The 26,418-nt window shown below is 40.1% G+C and overlaps 3 protein-coding genes across 7 annotated transcripts in view; 2 read left to right on the top strand and 1 right to left on the bottom strand.

Moving 5' to 3' along the window:
* The window catches only part of kif5ab (kinesin family member 5A, b), a 68,699-nt gene extending 66,581 nt beyond the window's left edge, over positions 1–2,118 (bottom strand). Inside the window, exon 1 of the mRNA XM_031740459.2 lies at positions 1,583–2,118. The gene's annotated coding sequence lies outside the window, so the exon portion shown is untranslated. The remainder of the gene's footprint in view (positions 1–1,582) is intronic.
* dctn2 (dynactin 2 (p50)) lies at positions 683–16,409 on the top strand. Of its 4 annotated transcripts, XM_039612346.1 has the most exons (16): positions 683–978; positions 1,303–1,371; positions 2,127–2,135; positions 3,763–3,768; positions 5,464–5,560; positions 7,005–7,066; positions 7,252–7,350; positions 8,958–9,118; positions 9,692–9,845; positions 10,076–10,141; positions 10,386–10,424; positions 10,620–10,697; positions 11,789–11,860; positions 12,816–12,918; positions 13,955–14,046; positions 15,596–16,409. In XM_039612346.1, the coding sequence occupies exons 1-16, from the start codon at positions 943–945 to the stop codon at positions 15,680–15,682; spliced, it is 1,230 nt and encodes a 409-aa protein (XP_039468280.1). In that variant the 5' UTR covers positions 683–942; the 3' UTR covers positions 15,683–16,409. The 4 variants fall into 4 exon arrangements, with proteins under 4 accessions (XP_039468280.1, XP_031596273.1, XP_039468281.1 ...); XM_031740413.2 differs by lacking the exon at positions 2,127–2,135 and having other exon boundaries at positions 684–978; XM_039612347.1 differs by lacking the exon at positions 3,763–3,768 and having other exon boundaries at positions 684–978.
* A 5,901-nt stretch (positions 16,410–22,310) lies between these two features.
* Positions 22,311–26,364, top strand: ddit3 (DNA-damage-inducible transcript 3). 2 transcript variants are annotated; one of them, XM_031740417.2, is made up of 4 exons: positions 22,311–22,468; positions 23,786–23,847; positions 24,215–24,423; positions 24,615–26,364. In XM_031740417.2, exons 3-4 carry the CDS (start codon positions 24,268–24,270, stop codon positions 25,383–25,385), a joined length of 927 nt encoding a protein of 308 aa, XP_031596277.1. In that variant the 5' UTR covers positions 22,311–22,468; positions 23,786–23,847; positions 24,215–24,267; the 3' UTR covers positions 25,386–26,364. The 2 variants fall into 2 exon arrangements, with proteins under 2 accessions (XP_031596277.1, XP_039468335.1); XM_039612401.1 differs by lacking the exons at positions 22,311–22,468; positions 23,786–23,847 and having other exon boundaries at positions 24,281–24,423; positions 24,586–26,364.
* Positions 26,365–26,418: the final 54 nt, after the last annotated feature.

Raw genomic sequence — 26,418 nt, 5'->3', positions numbered from 1 at the left:
GCAAGCCAATTATCCCTCATGATGAGTGAGCATCTTTCTGTGTGCATTAATTTCTTAAAGTCGGCTATACCGACTGCACTTGTAAAAGAGCATCCACTGCATATGCACTGTAAATGAGTTAGTTACATATTATGAAATGCACATAAGTATATAAGGTAAATGTATATAAATATTATTTTCAAACATGTCAATTTGAGCAGAAGAATATTGCACATCAGGGTTATTTATAAGTTGTTGACAGATCGAGCAGTATTACAGCTTTTAGGGAGAAGCTGCAACGACATAATATAAGATGCTCTGTGTTTATAATTTAATAACATGTAGGGGAAAAACACGACAACTTTGTTCTTTTTCCGATGGTGAATCATCACATTAATCGAGGATCTTTGAACCCATTGATCAAGTTTTTCTTTTCTTTTCTTTTTTTTAAACTCCTATCTTTGGCGCCATCATGTGACGGCATTATGTTACAACACAGTTACATGTTTTATTTAAAACTAATAAACATAAATGTTATTGTTTGTGCACGTTAAGAATTGACGATGATGCATGCGGCAGCTAATATCGCGTTTAATAGGAAAATAAAATAAAAAAAGACCAAAGCCTTATTGAGTCTTATTGGATAAAAGGTGCGCATGCGTGAAAGCGGTGTTCGTTTTCGGGTATGATTGTTTTATTGTCTTCGGTAGGCCGGCGAACTCTTTTCAATTGACGCAGAAGTCGCACGACAGTCCACCTGCCGGTGCCTGCACACAAATCAAGGGCACACGCTTTCACGTCAAGCTAGTGACCACATCGGCTTGGAAAGGTCCGCCGGCTGGGAGACTGCTGGCTCATCCATCGTTAGCTTTTGTCAAAGTCAGACTCGGTCCAGCGATAATTTTCACGTTTTATTACATTCTGTTGTGATTCGTTGGTCTTCTTTTTTCCCTCCCGGTGACCATGGCTGATCCCAAATACGCAAATTTGCCAGGAATTGTAAGTGGCTAACGCTAGCAGACAGATGGCTATACTGCTAACTGGCAGTGCTATCTCCAGGCTTTGACAGCTAAGTTAGCTAACATATCTGCCGTTTATTTCGTTGTCTGCTTTTTGTTTGCACTCACCGCGCAGCTAGCGTTTACAGCTGTAATCCCGTAGTTGCTTTATTTTTCAGCTAATGCCCCGAGTTGTGCTACGGAACACCAGGAGCAAGGGTTAGCAGATAGTTGTTATTGAATGGGCCGGGGCGTTGGCCAGGCAAGCTGTAATGACCGGGATGTCTAACTGTTCCTTATTTTGTTTATCTAATTGTTTGCACAGGCGTTTAACGAGCCGGACGTGTATGAAACCGGTGACCTTCCTGAAGATGACCAGGCTCAGTTTGAGTCGGTAAGTGGGCGCTTTTCCCCCCAAGTTGCCTGTTCTTTAATTTTCTGCACATTCAGCTAACTAGCTAACAAGTGTTTACACGTAGATTTATGACTCAGAATACGTGATAACAGCTTCTCACTTTTACTGTATAAATTACATGGTAAAGGGCGGATATGTCAGCGGTACTATGCATGTAAATAATCTGTCCATGTGCCTTTCCTGTCCTTACCAGCTCTGCAGGGCGAGTGAAATACAGTTTGTAAGACGGGTACAAATACCCCGTTGTTGATGCTCTTGTTTAAAATATAGAGTTGAAGTAGTTAACTTTGTTCAAATTTTATACAATACATACAACTGACTTCCACACATTGTCCCTGTTATGCATGTTTCTTCTTTAAATTATTTTAATATGTTGAAGGAACTAAGGTAACAAGTGCATAATAAAAACAAAAATGTCAGTAGAAGCATTTTAAAATTGGATTCAGACACTTCAAGAATATCAGCAAACCAAACATTCAGGCACTGCCATTGTCTTTTTTAGAAATCTCAGTTTCTGTCATCAATAGTGACTCTTGTGACTGCAAGAGTTCAGGCTTGTTTATCAGGACAGCTCTTGGTGAGCTGGTCTGACTTTGGTTTTAACCATGTCTGGGCTATTTTTTCAGACCAGCTGAGAGAATCCTAATTGGCATTTTCCTTCCATGTTTTCATGTTTGCTCTTCCTATTCCCTTGCCCTTGTTTTGACTCTTCCCCAACCCTCCTGGGACCCTAGTTTGTACAAGTAAGACTGGCTCAATTTTTCTCTCAGTGAGCTTAATGCTTTTTTATGCATGTTTTTGTTTTTTTAAATTCCCATAGCCACTATTTCTGCCTCTAATGATTGGAATGATATGAGAAATGGATCAGCGACTCTCTTTGTGCAGTGTAATTCAACCCTTTTTGATTGTTGTGAAGTGGAAGGAATTGATTCTTTTCCTCCTATTCTTGCTGCTCTTTTAAAAATTTCTAAGGGATAATGGTGTTGGTGGGTATTCAGCAGAACTGATTTACTCTTTCATGCTTTGACAAAGCAGTGAGGGTTCAAGTGTGTGCCTGTGTGAGCGTGAAGCTTTTGGCAGAAGAAATAAGTGTGTTTATTTGTTCTAGGGATTTCTCTTTTTAACCTGCTGTCATGTTCTAATAATTGCTTCTTGGCTAACTCCACTGTTCTGACTAACTGGACATTTTAACGGCCTCTTTACAATGCGTGATAACTTCTTACAGGTTCATTGAGCAAAATGGATATAAAAGAAATTCACTCACAGTCTGCAGTAGACCTTTTAAATGATCAATAATGAGACTCGTGAATGCCTATTGAGAATAGTTTGTTGTGCTTTACATAAACTAAGCTGAAATATGTGAAGTGCGCATTCCACCTATGTTGTTCTCATGTTGTAGAAATGTAGCCAGACAAAAATGAAGCTTTGGATATGGCTCTAGCATTGTGTGCTCCACAAGAGTGGTTTCTTAGCCATAGCTCCATAAGCTTGTTTTTGTTTTGTCACCATCTTTTTGCCTACCTTAGGCAAAAACAATGTGGTTGTGTTGGCCACTGGTTTATACATAATTTCACCTATGGGTGCAGCAAATTAGCATCTGTACTAATACTGACTAATGGCATGTATGAGGCATGTAACACAGATCAACATTGAGATGATTGCTTCTTTGCTGCTGTCATTATAAAATCCTTCCCTTTTGGCAAACTACAGACTAATTGTGTAGCTATTATGTAGCCAGCTTCAAAGAAGAATCTGTCGAATTAAGTGATCTCCGATTTGATGCCATATTTCTTTCTGATGAATCGATTTGCAGACTTTAGTTGGAGTAAAAGATTGTAAATCACACAGTGTACTGGGGCTCTAACTTTGATATAGTTCACCATGTGCTTTGTTTTAGTTTAGCAGATTCATTTAGGATAAACTGCATGTGACTAACTAAGAAATTACTCCAGCTTAATGAGCTGAGGATAGATGCATTTTGGGGTTTGACTTGTTTTAGACATCCTCACCCTCCATTCTGAATCATAATTAATGTTTTGAAACACCAGGCTCTTCATTACTATAAAAGGTATCATGAGGGAGAGAAACTTGGTGGTATTAAAGGACCACATTATCACGGTGAATTGGGGAAGACGGAAAGAACTTGGAGACCATCATAAACTGTCTGAGCAAAGTGTCTCCAGGGTGTTTCGCAGCTACTCTCAGAACACTGCTTTCTTTCTTATCTTTCCCCGACCTTGGCCAACTGTTCCTGTTGTGTGCATGGCATGTGATAACCACATTAATCTGTGTTGTCTCTCTCTCTCCCCCCTATTTTTTTTCTCTCCCTCTGCTCTTCTGTTATTTTCTCTAACTCTTTGGAAACCCAAGGAGCTGGTAAGAGCCTGACTAACTCTCCTCTTCCTCCTCCTCCATCATGTCATATGTGTAACTTGTCTAAGGTTTTGTGTCTCTTTTTATCCTGATGTTTGTGAGCCCACTCATAACACCTTTGTGTTTGTGTCGGCGTTGTTTTAATTTGACCCATTGCATGTAGTTCATTGTAATTGATCACTAAAAAGTTCTGATCAAATGATCCATGGTATTTCCAATCACTAATCAAAAACTGTCATTTAGAAAAGAAAGTGTTAGTTACTTCCAGCTGTGGTTCTGCCTTTTCCATTCACTCCACATCGTTTTATCATAGTAAACCTGTAGCACACGGATGACATATTTGTTTGTAAAGATGACACTACAATCAGTCTTTGCTGAAACTATGAATTATCTTGAAATTATCTGGTTGTGTAAAAGCTGGCCCAAATAATGGATGTGAAACTGTTGCAGATTCTGATGATTCATAGTTAAAATGGGTTTTAATTTCTATGGGTATCTGGACTTGGTTGACAATAATACACATAATTCATGATCTTACCATATTTTTCGGACCATAAGGCACACCGGATTATAAGGCGCATTAAGCAAAACAAAACAGTCAGATAAGTCAAACTTTACTCAACTCATTCCTCTTCCTTCCTGCACTTCCGTACCATTGATTCATTAATGTTGAATTCTCTCGCAGCTGCTCTATTCCCATGTTGTTGCAGTATATTAATGACCTCATAATCCGGATGGATTATCTCAGTTGTTCTGCTGACTGAAGTTTGGTCTGTTTACAGCCTCCTGCCATGCGATTGGATTTGTCCCTAACCATCGGGAACCTTGCGTTAGCGTTTTATCGAGTGGAAAAAAGTTAGCATTAGCACAACACACATAGCTGTGTCGCTAGCAATCACGTAGCATATCATTATATACCAACTAGTCCAACTTCAGTAACCCTACAAACGTCACTGCTGTTTAGTTTTCTGTCTTCATTTATGTTGGAAGTGATAGCAGAGCTGTACGTTTGAATTTTTTCAGAAATCTCTCAGTCAGAACATGCTATATCATGTTTAGGTGGAAACTAGCGAGCTAACTTCCTGCTAACTTCTAACTCCGTTAAATTTAATACATTCTGTTTTCATGGATGCCTGGATATTAAACTTAATTATTACACCTGGTAGAACAGCCACGCTGATCATTTTATTACAGATGAAAGAATTTAGACAGTTTTTCAACTCTCAGTAATGCTGCAGTGTTCGTTTGACTTTGGCACCTGAAGCGGGCACAGTTTAGGACCCAGATTACTCCGCAAGGCTCCTGACTACGGTAGCCGTAATGCTCAGACAATCCATCAAGCTGTGCGGCTTCGTAGCTTACCAAAGTCATACTAAAACATTTTTTGACAGATTTTTGAGCGCCGCGTACCACATAAAATCGGTTCGAGGTCAGTAAGCACAACCAGAATTCATACATAAGGCGCACTGTCGATTTTTGAGAAAATTAAAGGATTTTAAGTGCGCCTTATAGTGCGGAAAATACAGTAATCATATTTTTGGGTAGTGATCAGACCAGTCCAAATTTACCAACCTTTCAATGTATTTTAAGTGTACCTGGGGCTTTCAGTCTTTTGACTCACTGATTCAGTACGGCTAATTTAACTGTGTGAGTCTGTTGATGTTCAGCTGACTTTATTTCCTGGTTTTTCAATGACAGGAGGAGCTTTGCAGTGACAGCGTGGAGAGGATTGTGGTCAACCCCAATGCTGCCTACGACAAGTTCAAAGATAAGCATGTCAGCACCAAGGGACTCGGTCAGTTTCTCACTTTTAACTTATTTAATAACGACGTATTAAGTTGAATAACAAAATATTTGGTGGTATACCACATCATTGCATTAGGTCACATGTTTCTTTATTACATTTTACATCCATTTTACTCCTGGGTCGAGTTAAAGCAAATTACAACATCCATGTGTTTTAAGAAAGTATTTATCCTTTATTAAAATAAAATTATATATTTGTGACTGGTAGGGCTGTTCGATACAACGATATATATCGGATGACGATATAAAAACGTCTATCGTTTCATTTTACGCTATTGTTTGTTTTGTGGTGTCGCAAAATAAACTGTTTACGGCAATATTTTTTCATCGTTTTGATGGTCACTGTAGTGGCTATATTAATTTCTCTCCCTCTCTTATATTTAATATAACCACACTACGGACGGACAAGCGCTTGTTTTTATGCGTTGTGGTTAGCAACAACGACGGTAACACCATCGCGTGTCCGCTTGTTTATGTTCCATATAAACCCTTCACAATAAAGCTCAAGATCCTGTTGAGACTTTTCAAAATAAACTCAATCACGTGAAAGAGCAGATTATTTAAGCATGAGAAGCAAAACAAGAGCCGCCAGGTGCTAAAAAATAAACCTTAGACTCAAACGTTAGAACAGGCTTTTCCCCGCAGCACGCCGTGTAATAAATACTCACAAAGAAAACGGCGGCCGTTACCACTTATGTCTAAAAATGTATAGTTTCATGCATCTGTTAAAATACTCGACTCCAGCTACATGACGCCAGCTGGAAACACTTCCATAAGTCGAGCTGCCCAAGATTCACATAATTTACAGAAAATGTTACATTTTTGTGATTTATATCGTTATCGGGATGATAGAATTCTTATATCGGGATATGAGATTTTGGTCATATCGCACAGCCCTAGTGACTGGTATTAAAAATGTACAGACTTGAGTAGAAATGAGTGAATTATCATGTCACATTTGTAGACAAAAAACAAAGTGTTACTTTAGTCTGTTGCAAACATATCTACCTTGTTAAGGTACAGAATGCAGAAGAGCTGCTTTGGCTTCAGTTAGTTAGGGGATTATTTATTTGTTCATTGAATTAAAGCCTATAAAGTTAACATATTGCTAAAATTGGCAAAAGTAATAAAAAAAGAAAAGTAAATGACACACATTCCTTTGCTTTGACATTTTTTCTCAGTGCTTCTTTGGCTGTCTTGTCTTTAAAATTTTCATCTGCTGTCATTTGTATTTAATTGTTGTATAAGATACATTTCTTATTTAGTGTAAAGAAAACAAAAATCAATAAATACATGTAAAACAAATTAAAATATTTTATTTCTTCCGTTTGTGCTATAACAAATAGATTTGCATTCTTAGAAACATCAGTTTCAGCTTTTAATGTCGTATTTGTCACTTTCTCTCTCAACACATTTGTCTTTTCTTTTTTCAGACTTTTCAGACAGAATCAGTAAAAGCAGAAGAGTTGGCTATGAGTCAGGAGAATTTGAGATTGTGAGTAGATTCTGTTCAGAACTACATTACTTTGTTCTCATAAAAAGACTTATTATTTTGTTCACTCTGTGTTTGTCATTTCTGATAAAAGTCAGAGAGCATGTGATGCTAGTGGTGTGATTATTTCTCTCAGCTCTTTTGTATATTGAATAATATTCATTCAGTTTCTCTGCTCTGTGGCTTAGCTTGGAGAGGGCTGTGGAGTGAAGGAGACTCCTCAGCAGAAGTATCAGCGCTTAGTGAATGAGATCCAAGAACTCACGCAGGAGGTGGACACCATCCAGGTAACCTGCAAGCAATAGACGTGTACACACGTCCAAAAGAAGGGATGATCATTCTTCTACTTGTATCTTAGTAGCATTCCTCCACATCGCTCATAGATCATTTAGTATTGCATTTATTGAAGGGAAGATCAACCATTGAGTTGGAACAATTTCAGCAAATCTAATCCAAAGCCTAGTCTGGTGTATGCACTAAAGATGAAGTTCACAGTGAAAATTAGCTAGATTACAACTAACAATGTTGATTAACAAAGTTTCCTCCTTCGATCGTGTCCCAGCTGTCATGGTGCAAGAAATAGCTCACAGCCTCAAATTCAAATTTTAATTTTATTTGTCGCATACACAGTATGACATGTGGTGAAATGCTTATTGCTGTGCAATACCCAACCATTAAATGACAGTAAGATTTACAGATTACTACAAAAAATTACAGATTTTAACTTAGGAATTTAGAGTAAAAATGTGCAAATAACAGTTTACGTAAGAAATTATGAATAAAAAGAAATTATAAATGATGAGAAGTGTGCAAAAAAACCCAAAAAACAGAGTGCATGTGGTGTTGTGATGTGTGTGGGAGAGTCCAGTCGTACACGTGGTTCAGGGCCCGAATAGCCTGGGGGAAGAAGCTCCTCCTCATTCTCTCTGTTTTGGCCTTAAGGGAGCAGAAGCGCTTCCCAGACCTCAGCAGTGAGAAGAGTCCATTGTTGGGGTGGGAGAGGTCCATCATAATCTTCTGGCTTCAGTCTTGCACCGCTTGGTGTAGATGGACAGCAGGTCAGGAAGCTCTGACCGAATGATGCGTTCGGCCAAGCGCACCGCTCTTTGCAGATCTTGCCTGTCTTGCTTGGTGCTGTTCCCAAACCAGGTGCAGATGTTTCCCGTCAGGACGCTCTCAATGGTGCAGGAGTAGAGGTTCTTAAGCACCCTCAGTGGCAGATGGAAGTCTCTAAGTCTTCTGAGGAAGAAGAGACACTGGCGGGCTTTCTTAACCAGGGTGTTAATGTGGCAGGACCATGACAGGTCCTGAGTGATGTAGACACCCAGGTACCGGAAACTGTCTACTCTCTCCACTGGCGTGTCACTGATGATCAGGGGCCCATAATTCCTCGCCTGCTTTGTAGTGCTTTGTACAAGTCCACGATCAGCTCCTTAGTTTTGCTGACGTTTAGTAGGAGGTTATTCTCCTGGCACCAGGTCTCCAGGTTCATAATCTCCTCCAGGTAGGCCTTCTCGATGTTGTCAGAGATCAGGCCCACAACAACAGTGTCGTCAGCAAACTTTACAATGGAGGTGGTGTCCGATGTATAAAGTCCTGCTGAGTCCCTGTGCAGGACTCAGCGTATCATGAGGCCAACATAGACAACTGTTCATGCTCACTGTAGTAAATGTTTTTGTATTGTTCACAATAACTTTTATTTGCAATTCTGTATTTTTAGATTGGTTAGCAAGCAATATGGCTTAGAAGTAGATCCATATGCCTTTATTTACAAAAGCTAATCCAAAAATATTATATGATCAAATAATAATGCAAAATTATTAGTGTTTGATCCTGTACTACACACAGATTGTATTACCTGGCATCAAAGATGTATGTGTCTCTCTGCGTCCAGGCTGCCACAAAGGAAAGTAATGCAGAGGAGCGCCTCACTCCAGTGGTGCTGGCCCAGCAGGCAGCCCAGCTTAAACAGCAGCTGGTTTCAGCCCATCTTGACTCACTGCTTGGACCACAGGCACACATCAACCTGGCTGACCCAGATGGCGCACTGGCCAGGTGAGTTGGCTGGAGTTAACAAGACAATGAAGCACAAACAAGGGCAAGCACCTGGAACCTGAAACCTTACACCATAGTCTGTTAGATCGTGCCAGCACTGCGGTCTGAGAAACTGAAATGATTGGGAAGAAAGAGGGTGCTCTGGAGAAACAGAGAGAATCAGAGTGATCGATATAAGCTTTAACCAGACATAATAAGATGGAGTAGCAAGGAAATAGGATTAATTGCACACATAAATGTTGCTGATCTCAAAGGGCATAGCTACCAGGAGCACAACACAACTAGGGGACAGATGATTGAGGGAGGGAAATTAACTAAAAGAACACAAAAATCTTTGAAAAATTCCAGAGCCCAACTGAGCATAAGCAAAGGAAGCCGTGGGATTAAAAGGGAAAAACACAAATGTGAGAAAGTAAAGAAAACGTGATGAAAACATACCTTGACTTGCAGTTAATAACACTGACTAAAAGGATTGAGAGCAAGAAAGAGGGAGGACCACAGTCATGGCAGCACATGGGGTTGGTAACAATGGTGAACATATTATCCCTTTGTGTCTTTCTTCCCTTCTCACAGGCGTCTGCTCACCCAGCTGGAAGCCGCTAAGGGCAGCCGTGGCAGCTCTGCAGGAGACAGCAAGCCGACAGCATCAACTAAGGGCCCAGATGGAGTGGTACTCTACGAGTTGCACAGCAGACCAGAGCAGGAGAAATTTAATGAGTCTGCCAAGGTAAAGAGGAAAGAGAGGTGGATAAATGTCTGTGATGAATGCACACATAAAATTAAGCTGTATGGTCTCCTCAACGTGCTTTGTTTCTGTACTTCTGAGTGGAATGTCAGAATACTAGATGGCAATAAGCAGGACAAAAGGAGGAAGGTATACATGTGGGTGTTTGTGTGTCTCTTGTGGGATGCTTGTTGTCACTGCCAGCCATGTGTTGCCTTTTTCCGTCTCTGTAGATGGCGGAATTGGAGAAGCGTCTAGCTGAGCTGGAGACGGCTGTTGGCTCAGGATCAGACAAGCAGGTACACACACAGTCCCGCTGTCTCTCTCTCTCACACACGCATTGTCTTCATGGGTCTTTGCTCTCATTCGCACTAATTTTGTGTGCCTGTCTCTATGTCACACTCACAGCAGAATGTTCTTGCTTCTGTTTTCAACAAAGTGAAATAAAAAATAAAATATTCCACTTGATTTATGTAAATTATAGCAGTGGCTTCATTGTTTCTTGTTAAAATGCATTTTTCCCTCTTCACATTTACTTTATAGGGACCTCTGAGTGCTGGTGCTCAAGGATCCAGTTTGATGGTAAGAACACACTGTGGAGTTTGTCTCTCTATTCAAAACTCTGGGTATCTGATGTGCAGCCAGAGAACTGGGTCATACTTCAAAGGTGACATCAGTTCCTTCAAGTTTGTTTATTGCTGCTGTGCCAGTAGGAGGAACAAAAACCTAAAGTTTTGTGCTTGATCTTATATATAAACTTGTCCTCCTTTGTATCAGGACACCATAGAGCTCCTGCAGGCAAGGGTCAGTGCTCTGGACTCTGCTACTCTGGATCAAGTGGAGGCAAGACTGCAGGTGATTACTCCCCGTACAGCATTACAGCACAGTGTTAGGAGGAGGGAGCCTTTCCATATGAAGTCACAAGACACTTGCATCTCGATTACATTCGGACTTGTACATTAGTTTTTTTTCCTAGATGCCTTTTGGTTTGAAAGGGTAGTGAGGTTTTTAGTATATATTTTGCTGTCTTTTGAGTTTCATCCATTGCGTTTAGTACAGAGGCAGGCCCAGATGTGTCAGTTGGAGGGGCATCTGGACTATGGCTTTTGTATCTAACAAAAACTAAAAAAACACAAAAAGACAAAGAACATTGCTTTTCTGCAAGAACTCATTCCATTTCTTTATAGCAGTTATTCCCAAAATCAAGAGTGCTGCAGCCCACTTAAAAACCATAAAATCCAATCGGAATTTAAATCTTGAGTCTTAAATCTTCAGTCTAATCAAAATATAACAGAAAATTATGTATTTCCTTGAAAATTGTATTTAAAAAAAACAACAACAAAAAAAACGGTTGTTGGCTATAAATTCCTAATGCTAATCTGGTCATATGCATATTGTTAAGGCCAGTGTAGCCCACCTGTCACTGGGACGCAAACTTCAATACAAGAGCATTCAATTGTTGCTCAGAGTAATGAGTAATATCACAAACTAACCACCGCCTAGCACCAGTTCTAATTCAGTTTTTATATAAATAAATTAATATAAATATGTAACTGTTCATACTTGTGAGTAATTTCAAACTGCGGCCCAGCTGCAGTTCCTTTGTGGCCCAAAAAGTCACTCTGAGGTCTTTTGGTCACTGCCTGCTTTTTAAGAGCAACATATACCTGAAACCTAAGGAGAACGTTCAGAATGGAGGGTATTACACAAAGCTTAGGTCGGTCCAGCTTTGAGTCAGACTGTAGACACAATGCTTTTATAGCATGTGCCTTAATGTTTGGCTACTTTGTCGCTCAGCTGATAAATATCTTCAGTTTAAAATATGCCCCAGTGACATGATGTTGGGTTACTTGTGACATAGTCCACAGTGAAACACTAGTTGCCCCAGAGTGGTACCTCTTGCAAAATTAAAATAGATTACTGTATATGTTTTTTCTCTCCTGCAGAGTGTCCTCGGGAAGATGAATGAGATTGCTAAACACAAGGCAGCGATTGAAGACGCTGAAACACAAAACAAGGTTAGTAACCCCTGACCACCTTCAGTATCAAATAAAGGCTGTAATAATTGCAGATGTGTTTCTTTACAACTTCCAGGCTCAAACTGACCGCATGTGATTTGTCTACTTTGAGGCTGTTTCAGTAAATGTTTCTTCCTGACAGACATTTGCAATCGTTAGAGCTGAAATGTTTTCATCAGTGTCAAGGTTCTCATTCCAATAAACTTCAAGTATATATTTACAAAAGTCTGGTAGCAAGTGGGAAGAATATTGTTTATACAATTTCAGTTTAATGCTGATATTTCAAACTGCCCACATTCATAACCTTTGAGAGCCAAACCAAAGTGTAATCGAATAGTTTGTTTTTAGTTTGTTCTTTCTAAGTAATGAATCAATTCAGGTTTTCACATCAGATCTGACAAACAGATTTCATGCATTCATGTGTTGTATATGTAATTGACCAGCAGAGGGCAGGCTATGCTAATTATATAATTTCTGTGAATAACTGTATAAATGGTTGGTTTGTGTTAGGTATATTAGTGTTTTAGAAAAATATTGTATTTGACCATCTGAAAAGTGTGTAAGACAAAAAAAAAAAACAAGCTAGAAAATCTTTCATTTTTATTTGTTCATTAGAGGTTGTTAAAGTCAAATAGAGTCCAGCACAAATGGGTTTTAAACACAAAATAACACCTGAACTGGCTTCAAAGGCCCTTTGAAGTGTCGGCACTCTTTGGTTTATCAGTGTGTAAACTCACCTAAAGAAACAACGTTCAAGCATGTGAGCAACATTTCTAGTTCTGGCATCAGAATAATGTGAAGGAAAGTTTAAAATATAGGCAACAGTTTAAGCAAGACAAAATATCCACAAAGTCACCTGAGGCTTAAGTGTGTGTGTGTATACAGAAAAATTCTGCTGGCTGACAGCTTCTCCTATAAAAATCATTAAACGCGCCTGTGTTTGTTTACCTGCCAGGTGTCAAAGTTGTATGATGTGGTGCAGAAGTGGGATGCCATGTCCACTTCTATACCTCAGGTGGTGCAGAGGCTCGTTGCTGTCAAGGAGCTGCATGAGCAAGGTAACGCACAGGAACTGAAACTGCTCCGTCCATTCACACAAAACCATGAAACGCAGAAGATGCTGAGGTGTTTCAGGGGTTAGGAGCTTATTAAAACTCTAGCATTAGATGAATGTACTTGTGAGTGTGTGCCAGTAATTGGCAAATATTCTAATAATGTTGCTCTTGGGGCAAATTTCCCCACAGTAAGGATCGCAATGGAAACATGGATAATTTATGTGCGCTTCTTTTATGTGAGGGGGAGATGAACCTTGAAATGACACCCATGAGAGTTCAAGGAGAGAATGTATGTAGGTTAGCGGGGATGGGATGTGGCGTTAAAGATTCAAAATATGTTGGGTGTTGCCACAGAACATAACAGGGTGTGAACCCAGATCACGTTCCAGGCAGCATCTGTGTTGGAGAGTAACATTTGCATCCACTGTGGAAACGTCAGACAAAAGATGAAACTAAAGGAAAACGGGATTCAAACGGATAATGGAATTAGCCTAAACCGTGCCATTCTATTATAACAAAGGGCAAAAAATCACTGAGAGGGGAGACTCAAAATGGTAACGGAATTAAACTAAATCTTGCAATACTGCTAAACACCCCCTTGGGGTAACAGAGATGCATGATATTATATATATCACATTATCATCTTTTTATTATTTAGCACATGAAAGCGGAACCTTGGCATTAATAGATTATATTGATAATTCCGTTCTGAGAGCTGAAGGAGGTCATTTATCATCCAGCCTCTCTCTGCACCCATCTGTCACACATTGCAGCTTCTTTGCTTGACAGAGCTTAGCTGCACCTTTTTTCTTCTCCTGATCTTTCTTTACCAATAAAGTAAAACTTGAAAAAGAAAATACTTAGTTTAATCTTTTAAGCTGCCGTTCATCACTGTTAGATTAGGTTTGCATCAGTTCCTTTGCCCTTCTCCTTTAGCTGACAACAAAGACATTTTGTTTTTAGCAGATGTTTAGAATTTAAGGATTACTTATTTCCTTGATCTAATTCTCCCTTTTCACTTCAACCCTCTATCTCACAGCCATGCAGTTTGGCCAGCTGCTGACACACCTGGATACCACTCAGCAGATGATCAACAACTCCCTGAAGGACAATAATACCCTGCTAACACAGGTGAGAAGTTCATAGACCTGTTGAACAATTGTAGCAACATAAATAATTTCTAAGCGCTGCAGGGAGAGCAGAACTCAGCAGTTTTAGCCACTTAAATGGTCAGCTCGAATGAGCTACTGCAACCATGGTAAACTTGGCACTGGCCAGCAGAAATGTGTCACAGGTCGATATAAAAAGATGCCAGCAGTTATACAGTTGCTGTCGTTTTACAGAAACGAACGTCTTCTGTAGTAATTGGTAGAAACTTTGTGAACCACTTTTTCACAATAGCAGATGAAAATGTTAGATTTGGTGTGAAAGAAAAACTTGACATGTTCAAACACTTGGCTGTAACCTCTTTGTATGTGTAGTGAATGAGTGGGAAAAGTGTCCTCTAATACCCTTCAGAGTGCACAGCCGAGGCAGCTTTTCACAGCTAGAAGTAACAATCTAACAAACTACAGCTTCCCATTACGAGGACAGAAGCTCTGTAAAGCCTCTTCTGAGCTCAGTCAATAATCAGTCTGTGCTTTCACAGTTCAAGGCTTCTGGCAGGAGGGACCAACAGTGCCTCAATCCAGTAAAATGTTTTTGTTTGTTTTGTTTTTTTCTTTACAATGTTTTGGTGTCCCAGAGGCCTGTTAAATCTGACATTTCAGTTTCTTATCAACACTAACAGAGTTTTTGTGTAGCCTTCTGAAACAATGTCTAATAATAATTGTCATCAGTTAAGGTTGGGCAATTGGACGAATATATTGACCATCGGTGATAGGCTGAGCCTTTCGCCAATCGTTTTTACAAGAGCGATTTATTTTTGTCCATGAGTAAGTTTGCTAATAATCTTGGTTGAAGCTAAGAGAAGCAGTCAATAGAAAAAATAGTAGCGCTGTTTTAACGGCAGCCTCTTCCAGCTGCGAACAAATGCAGCGATTCATTTACTCAAACTCATAACAGAAAGAAAGAAAGACGGTAGCCTATGTTTAGAAAAAAAACAAAAACCAAATAATTAAATGACTAATCCAAAAAGTAGCTATATTAATACTGAAACAAACAAGAAAAGAAGGTAAAATATTCCCTCTAAACAGAACGTATAAATTCTCAATGTGCAAATCAGTCTGTGCATGATTATATTGCTCCGCCCACAAAAAGTCACCTGCACGAATATATCACCTATCGTCAGTCGAATGTCGGTTGGAAAACTTTTACATATCACCCAACCTTATCATCTGTAGCACTTTTCCTACATGACTCAGTTATATGGATGTTTAACAGTGCTGCAGCTGATTGGTATTTTGTTTGAACATTTAGTCTGTTTTTTATCTGTCTTTAAGGTGAATTTCTTGACTGGTTGAAATGGATTTAGAAAGGTTAGATGGTAAAGGATATAAGGAATTGAAACATCTTGATAATTTTTTTGGGATATATGGCTAAGGTTTTCATATTTAAGCACCTTCATTTCTTTCATCTCTTACTGCGTATTTAGCTTTTTCCCTAAATCCTCTCTCTCCGTCCCATCAGTCTCTCTCACGCACTTCTGGAATTAACATTCTCTCTAATTCTTCTTCACCAGGTTCAGCAAACGATGAAGGAAAATCTTGTGGCTATAGAGGAGAACTTTGCTGCACTAGACCAGAGGATGAAGAAGCTTTCAAAATAAACGGTGGCAGAGTTTGGAATGGTCCCGAAGAGTGTAGGACATGGACAATTTGGAGTTGGCTTGAGAGCACAGATGAGGGGGGGGGATCTGGGTTTAACGCTGTCCTTTCTGGCCACTTTTCTCTTGCGCTCTACTTCCGCCTCTGCCTTTTTTCATTAAGTGGAATGCTAGAAAGTTGGAAACGATGGAAAAACAAAAACAAAAGGAGACCGATGTTCTTGTCCACCCTCTTTTCCTTTCCCTTTCTCTTTCATCAAACTGTTGTCATCTGAAACCACATTTGTCCACACTATTCATGCAGCTGATTGCAGTCCCCCCCATTAAGCTTATGAGTTTTAGAGCGGATTGTTTTTATAATTATTAGACTAGAAAATTCTACCATTCCTTTTGGACCTTCATGCGATTATTGGATTTGTACTGTAAATTTTTGGTAAAATGAAATGAAAAACGGTGTCAAGCGGTGTAGAAATAAAGATCTATTGTCCTAAGTTGTTGTAGCAGAAGCACGTATGTGTGAGCATCAGGGCCGTGTCACCGAAGGACAGCTTGTAAATATGCCTGTGTACCTTATTGTTTCTTCACGCTCAGTCGCTTGTAACTATATTATTATGACTGAGACAGCAGACACCACAGACAAACTTTTAATCTGCTTTGTCATTGCCCACAAGTTCACTGTATTGTTCATCTGTGGTTATCGAAACAGATCAATAAAACAAAGTGCTGTAAGGCCCGCCTCCTTTCATTCCTTTTATTTTTTAAATATGTAATTATTGACCTAGCTTCCTGTCTGAAAAACAAATGTAAGTTTTGTGAAATACTGATGATCAAATGGTTTTTCCACCCTTTAAACAAAATATCCTGGTCCTCAGTAGTTAGCTGTTGGTGTTACGCTTTTAATAAGAAGCCGTAGGAGAGTCACAGATGGCTAATTGAATTCTAAACTGACCTGTCAAAATAAAGTCTTCATTTGTGGTTGTGCTCAATATATATGACCACTGGGTGGCAGCATAGCATCAAACCCAAACAGAATCCTAAGATGAGGCCAAATAAACCCATAAAAGCAGATTATTCACCCACTTTGACATATTTGTTTCTAATTAAGCTTCCCATATTTTATTACACATACCCCAACTCTGATTTTTAGGTCTAGAGTCTAAATCCACCCTCATTCTGTGGCCTCTAACTCTGTTTGTCCCCTGCTTTTCTCTGTTTGTTGTTGTCGTCAGCATGTCTCTGCTTGCTGCTTCTAATTTTTATATTTATAAGTAAATGTACATGCTTTGTACAGCACTGAAAGCTGTGTGTAAATGGGTTTTATAGAAATACATTCTACTTGCTCGCATGTTTAGTTTCTAATTTCGTAAATCGTAACTTGATATTTTTAACTAGTTGGGGTTAAGTTGGTGGACATAAAGCTAATTGGAAAAGGAAAAAAAACTTAGTTATTTAACGATTTGTAATGAAACAGGTTTTTGTGTTATGTTATTTGACCTTTACTTCATGTCCCTCCCTGTCTCTCATAGCATTCTGCTTGTCAAAACAGGGCAGTATTACAAAACTTCACAGGACGATTATTTTAAAAAAAATTAAAAGGTTAAGTATCGTACAAACTGTTGCACTAGAATAAAGGCAAACGGCAAAGTTAAAGCAGGAACAGAAACTAAAGCACCCAATCGAGTAGAAACCTAAATGTAAAAGGATTATTTCTGTACGCTGCCTTTTGACAAGTAAAAACAGGAGCCACTAAATTAATTTAAGGTCAGTCTCAAATCCATCTAGCAGTACTGCGTGTATAAAAAGCATTTAATCAAAAAGCTGGCTCCTGTCTGAAGTCAAGTGATGGGATTAGTGACAAAGGCCGACAGATAACATACAGCAGGGCGAGGATCAGGTGCTTGTGGTGAGTCATTCTGATACATCAGCCCCTGCGAGTTAGGTAACAGTGAGCCTCTCGCAAGTGGATTAATAGTTTACCGAGCTACGAACATTGCCCCAAAAGAAACACGCAGCCAGAAGTTAGGTTTCATGCCTTTGACATGCGCTCCATTTTTGGACTCGTGTACTTAAACCTAACTGACCCTGAATTAGATACGACGTTCGATAAAGCCTCTGTTACCAAGCCTGTGGATCATTTCTTTACTTTAGCTGATTATTATGGCTGTGTCTCTCAGCCTATAATACATCTGTCCTTTTATTCCAAAGAGTTATGTGCTGACTGTGGACTCCAGCTTACCCGTTTCTCTTACATGTGGGAGAGCTGCTTGCTCGGACAAGACGTATCAAGTGTAAGTTTCAGGGAATTAGTTCCACAGATCCAACTTAGAAGGGAATGCCACAGATGAGCACAGAGACGTACAGTGTACTGTATATCATGTTATACCACATTTGTCCTTCTATTTTGGGTGCGCTAGATTGGGTCAGCTCAGCCCCATCTGTTAAGAGACACTTTAACACAATCACAAACTGACTATTTAGCAAGAGCACAAAGTATTTATTTAACAGCAGTATTATCTTTTAATGTGGAAATTTAATGAATGATGAAATACAATTTAAGAGAAAGGTTTAAATCCAGAAAGCACAAACAATAAATATTGTCTCTGCGGTATAAATGTAGCTGCTTAAATACTGTATGTCAGCACCAGAAGCTTTTACTCTACTGGACAAAGTAAATATTAAAGTCCTCTGGCAGCACAGAGCAGCTGAACACAGAGGAGGCAGAAGGGAGCACCAATTGCTCTAAAATCTCTGTTTCTGGTGCTGATATGGGAAAAACTAGAATGAGAGGAAGAAAAGGATGGTGTAAGAGCCTGGAGTGTGTGTGTTTCGCTGCCAGAATACCCACCTGTTCAGACAGGCGTTTAAAGTTTAATGCGCTACAGTCTTTCGCTTTAGCTTTTTGTTGTTGTTATTGTTTTTAGCCCTTTTTTTCAATTTCTCTTTTATCTCTGACACATAGGTGAATGAAGAAATCCAGAATAATGCATGTAGATAATAACAGCTCTACCGTGCTGTAAAGATTTTCGAGATAATCGTGAAATCATTCAACTAAGGTTGAGAAATCGAAAGGTTGTGAAAAATTAATAGAGTATTTAACTCAATTTTAATTTAATTTACCACCCTGTTACTTCCACCTCAGAAATAACAAATAGAAGAATTAATAAAAGAAGTCCAAAAACCTGAATGGGTTTGAAGGAGAGAGGAGAGAAGAGGTGAATGGAGAAGAGCTTTTACGGGTTTTACAGTCGTGCGGCACAATGAGGCTTGAAGATGGGGTACAGATGGGTGAGGCTCAGAGGTAAGCAGGGTTAAACACGCTAACAAGATTGTCTGCGAAGTCATCCCAAAGCTCCGAACACACAAATCTCACCAAGCAGATGTGACGCATAGCTGATAAATCTGGATGAGCTGTGATTGAGTGCTGAAATCATTTCAAACTTTAAGAGCTCTGAGATAGTTTGCTGCTTTGCGTGAATGCTGGCTGTCCTGTATTTATAAATGAAATGATAGATGGGGAAAGTTCCTGAGGGGAAAACTGCAAATTAGTTGATTAATGGGCATCAGCACACAATAGAGAATTGCATTATTGGTCTCAGCTGAGATGAGCATTGGCAAGAGAGATGAATGTAGTAACTAAAAAGGCCTCGAAGCTTAATGACAAAGCTAAAAAAAAAATCTGTTGGCAAAATTTGCCTTAAAAAGTATAACCAGTGTGTGTTTGTCTAAGAACCACTGATTATTTTGTACTAATTTAGGATTTGGTAAATGCCTTTTACACTTTACGAGAAGGTCTCTCTGTTTGTTGTCAGGGTGAACAGGAAAAGAGCTGAAACACACCATGAGAAAGAGCAAGCCAGGATACAAAAAAGGGATTTACTGTATCACCAGCACTTGTTAACAGCTGTATCAGTTGGTCTCAGTTCAGAGGGATTCCGACAGCTGGTGTGTGTGTGTGTGTGTGTTTGTCGGGAGGAACTGGGTGTGGAGTCTTGACCAAGGGCATAGGACAGAAAGAGGGGAGCGTGGTGTAGTGGCTGGAAAATTCCCCAGACTCTTTCTGCCTGTAAAACAAAAGTAAAGAGTTTATTTTGAAGAGATAACAACCACCGTCCCTTTAATTTCATTTACCTTATTTTGCTGTCCTTGCTGATTGTTTATTAGATTTCAAGCACAAAGGCTTCTTTTAAATCTGTGTGGCAGCAAAACAAAGAACCATATTTTCTGCGTCGATAACCCCGTAAAGGCTGGGTTCTTTCACTTGTCATATTTCTAATAAAAAAATATAAACATAATATTACTTTACCGGGCTGTTTCTTGCTTTATTTTGTGTGACGTGTGAAACACAATTGTGCTGTTATTATGTTGGTTTCACAGAAATAGTTTTAAAAAATTATAAAGGAAGACAAAAACATATTCAGCCAACATCCCCAAAAGGTGATCCACATAAGCAGACAATTTAGAATTTGCAGGACTTGTTTACACTCTGTTACCTCAGGGCATAAAAAGGAACAGAAAAACAAATGCATTGTCTATACTAGTCTTTATCTTTGTTTTATTTTTTACTTTTTTTTAATTATATATATATAAAAAAATGTGACAATCGATTAGAAAGCAGGGGTCATCGTCATTAGAGCGTACTAACAGTCTTAAAAAAAGATGCAACCTAGATTTGGGGTTGTAAACAGTGTTTTATAATGACTACAACACAGACGACGGGACTGACAAAATAAACAGACAGCATGGGTGGAGAGGGAGGGGTGTAGCGAAAGTATGCTCAACTACTCAGCAACAGCCACTCAAGTCGTGACGTGTTCGCGGTGCTTCCTGCAGCGCTTTAACCCGGGTCCTAGAGACAGTATTTGAGCTTTCTATTCGCTACTTGGCGCTGTTGCTATGGGGCTGTGCATGTTGAGGCGTGCACGTTGCACCGTGCATGGAAAACAGTTTGCGTGTGCTGACTGAGAGTCTAAGGTTGGGGCAGAAAGTGTCAGGAGCAGGGTAAAGAAACCGCATCGAGAGCATAAACATGATGAAACCAGATTTTATTCCGCCACTTTTTATTGTATTTTTTTAATTGTTGTTGTTATTGTTGTTTACCTTCTTTAATGTCGACGATCCAACACTGTGACTATCGCAGGACGGTGAAGCATGGCTCCCCGTGCGTCTGAGGCGATGACCTCGTTGAACTTTACCCCACAACAAATATTTATGCAGGGGGTTTATTATCTGTATTTTAGTCTGTGGGAGTTTAACTAGATTTTAATAATTATGTAAACAACTTTCATGTGTTATTAATATCTAAAAAAAAATATGTTATATAGGTCCAGGTAGAGGTGAAACACTACGATATTCATATTATTAAGTTTGCAGTATACTGTTAGAGGCTGTTTACATGTGAAGAGTGACACCCCAGGAACTTATGTTGTTCTGTAAGTGCAAGTTACACAAATATGTCAACAGGCACCCGATGTTTTTCTATATATCTGCGACAAATATATTTTGTAATTACATTTAACCTATTATGACATACTAATATAAATACATATATATATATATATGTTTTGGTTATATATCGGTTACAAAAACAGATAAATAAGTCACATACCTACAAAACCAGAATTTTTTTAGCAAAAAAAATTATAAATTTCATCATTGGCAGATTAAAACAGGGGAGCATTAAAAAAGGGGGACAGTCTGCAGCTGGATCACACCCAGCTCCGCGGGCTCGCGCCACAGACGCTCCACCGGCCGGGCGTGTGTTTTCATATCTCGCGCGGAGCAGCAGCAGCAGCAGAGCGCGCGGTATGAAATGGCTGAGAATACGAGCAAGAGTGCAAGTGTGTGCTATGCTGCAAATGTTACCTGACAAACACCTAACACATGGCCAAAAAACGCGTTATTTCGACGTTAGTCTGGGTGGGGGGCGGGGGCAGGTGGGTTTATGTCCCCCTCGGACATGGCACGGGGGTAAAAAAAACAAAAAACAAACCAAAACAAGGCAGGTGTGCGGCGACTGCCGGTGCCACGGACAAACTTTAGACAAACACATGGAATCAAAAGTCAGGTAAACGCACGCGGATGGCAACACAATAAATGAACACGTCACGGGAGCAAGTAAGCGCTAAATGGATTGGATAGAAAACAGATTTTTTTTTTTTAAATTCACGATAAAACAATTAGTAGGGGTGGGGGGGATCGATTCAGCTTTTGTGTTCCGGAAACAAACAATTCTTCGACATTAGATCCATGCATATATGTATATTTTTAGATTTTTGTTAGAGCCAACACTGTTTAATAAAACATGTTCTGATTCTGCTGGTGTTATCCCCAGCTAGAAATTGGTTGCCAAGCATTGCATCATTCCTTTCATGTGACTCCCATACGCCCCAAATTCGTCCTGGCCGTCTTATGACTGCATCACAATTGCTGCTCGCACAAACTATACACGCTAGTGTGAACAACCAGCTAACCCGAAGATTTCCCCGCCCCTGGGCTGTTTTCGGGTCACTCTATTGGATGTCACCAAGGGAAAGATCTTAACTCCGCTCTTCTGATTGGTGTATGGGAACGTCAGGTTTTGTCGCTCTTGTTCGGTTGCGCCGAAATTACCTTCCCATGCATAGTTCGGTTGGCGTCTCCCACAATATAAACGCCGCCGGGAGTTTCCGTAAAATCACATTCAGCCGTCAAGACTGAACAATGGTTAACATGAGCTATCACCAATTTTTACTAAAATATCTACATTCGAATTCAAGACAGTCGAGAAGGCGAGCGAATAAAAGAAAAAGGGTAAGCGGATATTCCTGTTAGCAGTTCTGCTGTTTTTAATCTTTTAGTGAACAACTAACGGCGACTTCACACACTCTCGGAGTGCTCTGTCGGTGTAGTGGAAAACGAAAAAGCACTGTGCATGTTTTTTTGCCGATATTTCAGAGCCATTTTTAGAGTAACAGTTGCTTTAATCGATCATAATTTTAATTGAGTTGTTTTCAGGTGTTGTCCGCTTTGTTTTCCAAGTTGTCAAGCTCTCACGGACTTGTGCCGAGGAAGTTTCGATGTTTTGGCAGCCGACTGTGCCGAACGCCCTGACACAATTCCGTGAATGTAGCACCGAAGGCATGTACCGCTTTAAATCTGAGCTGTCATTGATTGTGAGCGTTTATAACAGATTTTATACTGCGCCGTAACGTCTGACAGTAATTGATGGGGCTGTCGACATGAAATCGGACGTGTTTAATTTTTGTTTTCTGCACTTTGACACTCCCGTTTAGGTTAAACGCTCACCGCTGAATGGGCAGCTGTTTTCGTTACTTTTTCTTTCCACCCATCCCACTCTTTGCTTTTCTCTTTTCTCTCTACGTTTCCTTTTGTTTCGCCCATTCCCCCGGCTGGACTTGGGTTTCCATGACGTAATTGTCTTGGCGTACAGTGGTCATGTAACTAAAACAGGAAAAACGTATATACGCATGTTATTATAAAACACTGTTAAAAAGGAAAAATGTCATGCGTTTTGGTCACCACAGTTTTAACGCGTGTACGTTTGCGTTCACATCTGGAGTTTAACAGGAGGAAGCAAAACAGGGATTTATTTTTATTTTTTACCGCTCACATTTTATATCACTGCCGGTCTACGTCAAAGTATTTTATTTTATTTTTTCTCTTTACACATTAAAAACCCTTTTATGACAAAACTTCAGTCATTGTGATGGCTTTTGTGTGCTGGTCTTTAAGACCACTGTAAGCAGAGCAGACAGTCAGAGCTGGACTCCTGAGTTTCATCGGCGTTTTAACCACTTGTTTATCGACTCCGGCGTGTTTTGAGGACCGTCAAAAGCAGGGGGCGCAGTGGAGAGCACCTTGGTCTTTGTTTACAATAATTATGTGACAGGAATTTTGCCTTCTTTCTTCTTCTTTATCATTTCATCAGTTAAACCAGTGGCGTTTCGGGCACCTTTTTGTTTCCACTCACAGCTGGCTCTGTGTTCACCAAATCTCTATTTTGATTTTGAAATCTCAGCAATTTCCATCAGTCAGGGGGAAAAAAACCCACTATTTTTTCTTACTAACCTACCTACCTACCTACTAAATATTTATTTGTCTTTGCAGAATTATTGGGACAAGCTATCTCCAACAAATTGCCAGACTTGATTAAAGGAGACTTTCTAAAGGTAATATTTGACATTTATTCCATCTTTTAAGATTTTGATGTGATCTTTTTTATTTTTCCATCCATTTAATTGTGGAATTAAGGCATCCTAAATTGATTTCATTTTGTTGGTGCAATAATGCATTTTTCTCTGTGTTACTCTGTTTTATTTTAACTTGATTAATTATTGAGTAGACAAAGCCTGACTATAGTATTCAGTTTTGAGACAGACCATCCTAAATCCCTGTGTACACGGACGTCATATCTAATTACAGTTATTTTTAAATTGAACACAATGTCAGTCATCTAACCTGCAGCTGCTTTGCACTTTTCCCTTTCACGCCCCCTCCCAAACACTTCTGGTTCTGGCGGCCCCCCCCCACCCTCAGGTCCAGTGTGAACTGTGTGGCCGAGTATCTGTGCGTTGCGACTGATTGGCGAGATGACTGCCGAGTGGCTACACCTGCCCCCGCCGTACCCCCCTGGCGTGGGGCCGTTGTATGGTGCAGAGTTGGAGGCGTGGTATGAGGACCTGCAGGATATTCTGGGCTCTGACACAGGAGGGGCAAAACTGGCACGAGCCCCTACATGCACCGAGGTCAGTAGTTTGAAAAATGAAATGGTATCATACCCATGATGAATGTGAGTCTTTGTTCATTGCACTTTTTTTTTTCTGTTTTCTTTTATTTTAATTTTTGTGAAAATTTTCACTCGCGTGCCAGACGACGTGAAATTTACTTGTACTTCTAACTCTCTACAGGTTTTGACATTTACATTTTGTGCTTCCAGAAGGAGCCAGAGTTCATGGATGTCCTGGAAAGTTGCTCTCTGACGTGGCTGACCGATGGCAGCCAGACATGGGGTGACGGTGTCCAGAGGACAACAGAGGAGATCCACAGCACCCAGACCCTGCATCACAACTCGTCGTCATCCTCCTCTTCCTCCTCCTCCTGCATGAGTCCAGCTGTTACAGAAGAACGGCAGGTGGAGGCTGAGGGTGGGAGAAGTGGAGATGGCTCGGCAGGAGGTGGCAGTGACTTGCTGCCTCCCGAGTTCTTCGAGTTGCTGAGTGATGGAGGAGTGGGAATGGTGGATGCGAGTGGAGCAGTGATCAGCGGTGGCTATTATTACCACCACCAGCACCACCAGGCTAATGTCCATCCTGCATCTCCCTCAGCCAGCGAGGAGGAACTGCCTTGTGTCCCCGATTCGCCATCTTGCTCCTCTTCAGCCTCCCAGTCACCATCTCAAATTTGTTCTTCTCCCTCTTCACCCGTGTCTTCTCCCTCTGTTTACCCATCCTCCCGTTTGGGAAAACGCAAGAGGACCACCAGCGAGAGGGCCAACGGTGCCTTGTCCTCTTTTGTTTCCTCCTCACAACGCTCATCCTACTCGTCTACCAAAAAGAGTCGCAAAGAAAGAGAGCAGGAGAACGAGAGGAAGGTACAGGAGCTGACAGAGCAGAACGAGCGTCTTAAAGCAGAAATCGAAAGGCTGGGAGAGGAGGTACAGAGGACACGAAGAGCCCTTATCGAGAGACTAGTCAACACCAGAAAATGAGAGGGAGGTGGTGAAGGAAGACGGGAATAAAATATGTCAGGTCCTACAGAATTCGAACAAGCAGTGGTGGGGAAAGGTGTAACAGGGTGGTCATGAAATGCCTCTTAGAAGAATGGAAACCAAAGATAAATTTTTATAAGTGAGGATTTTGTTTCTTGTAAAAGACAGATAAAGATTGCAAGAGGAAGGAAAGTGATGAAAGTCAAGACATGAAAGGGTACAGAGAGGAAAGGGGCTGCAACAGCATTGCGGCTTTTCGAAAGACACAGCATGTATGAAGGAGAACAGACGGCTCTAAGTGCAAATCATGCAGAGGTTCTAATGAATGTCATTTTGAGGAATGCCTAATGAGATCCATATTTTGAGTTGCATGTAGGACAGAAAGGAACTTCATTTAAAGAGCATTTCACTGATAGATCTTCCCACCATTTTGCAATAAATTGTAACTCCTACTTTAAGGGCTGCAATCTGGCTAGCAGAGATTATTTGCCCCAATTTGTGGAGAGTTTAGGAGCTCAGGAAAAGTCTGAAAGTGCCCAGTGCAGTGTGAGTATGAGAGAATGCTTTTTATTTTTGGGGGGAGGAAAAAAAAAAGACATCATTTTCTTACTTTTGTATAACCCATGGCTTGTGTGTATGTGTATTTAGATAAAGCAAGTAGGAACCGGCTATACTTTCTAAGCTGACCTTTTCTATTATGGGAATTTGTGGTAGAATTATTAAGAGCTCTTCTACCCTTATTTACTATTTTTATATAATGCTGTAATATATACAATTGTACTGTAATGGCTTGTACTGTAATATACCAACATATCCACTGTTATTTTCTCATTGTAGTCACTTAAATTGTTAATTGTAGAATATTGCATGCATGGCTTTTGTCACTGATGGCATTGAATCTATGTATTTTACCATAACATTCATTTTATCCTGCGTTGTAACACACCCAATTTGCAATAAACAAGAAAAGTAGAATATTTTTCTGTGTCTGTAATTATTTGTCTTAAAGATCTGTGTTCTTTTTGTGTGTGTG

The sequence above is a fragment of the Oreochromis aureus genome, linkage group 5, assembly GCF_013358895.1.
Source record: "Oreochromis aureus strain Israel breed Guangdong linkage group 5, ZZ_aureus, whole genome shotgun sequence".
Taxonomy (NCBI): domain Eukaryota; kingdom Metazoa; phylum Chordata; class Actinopteri; order Cichliformes; family Cichlidae; genus Oreochromis; species Oreochromis aureus.
This window is presented reverse-complemented; position numbering and strand designations above follow the sequence as displayed.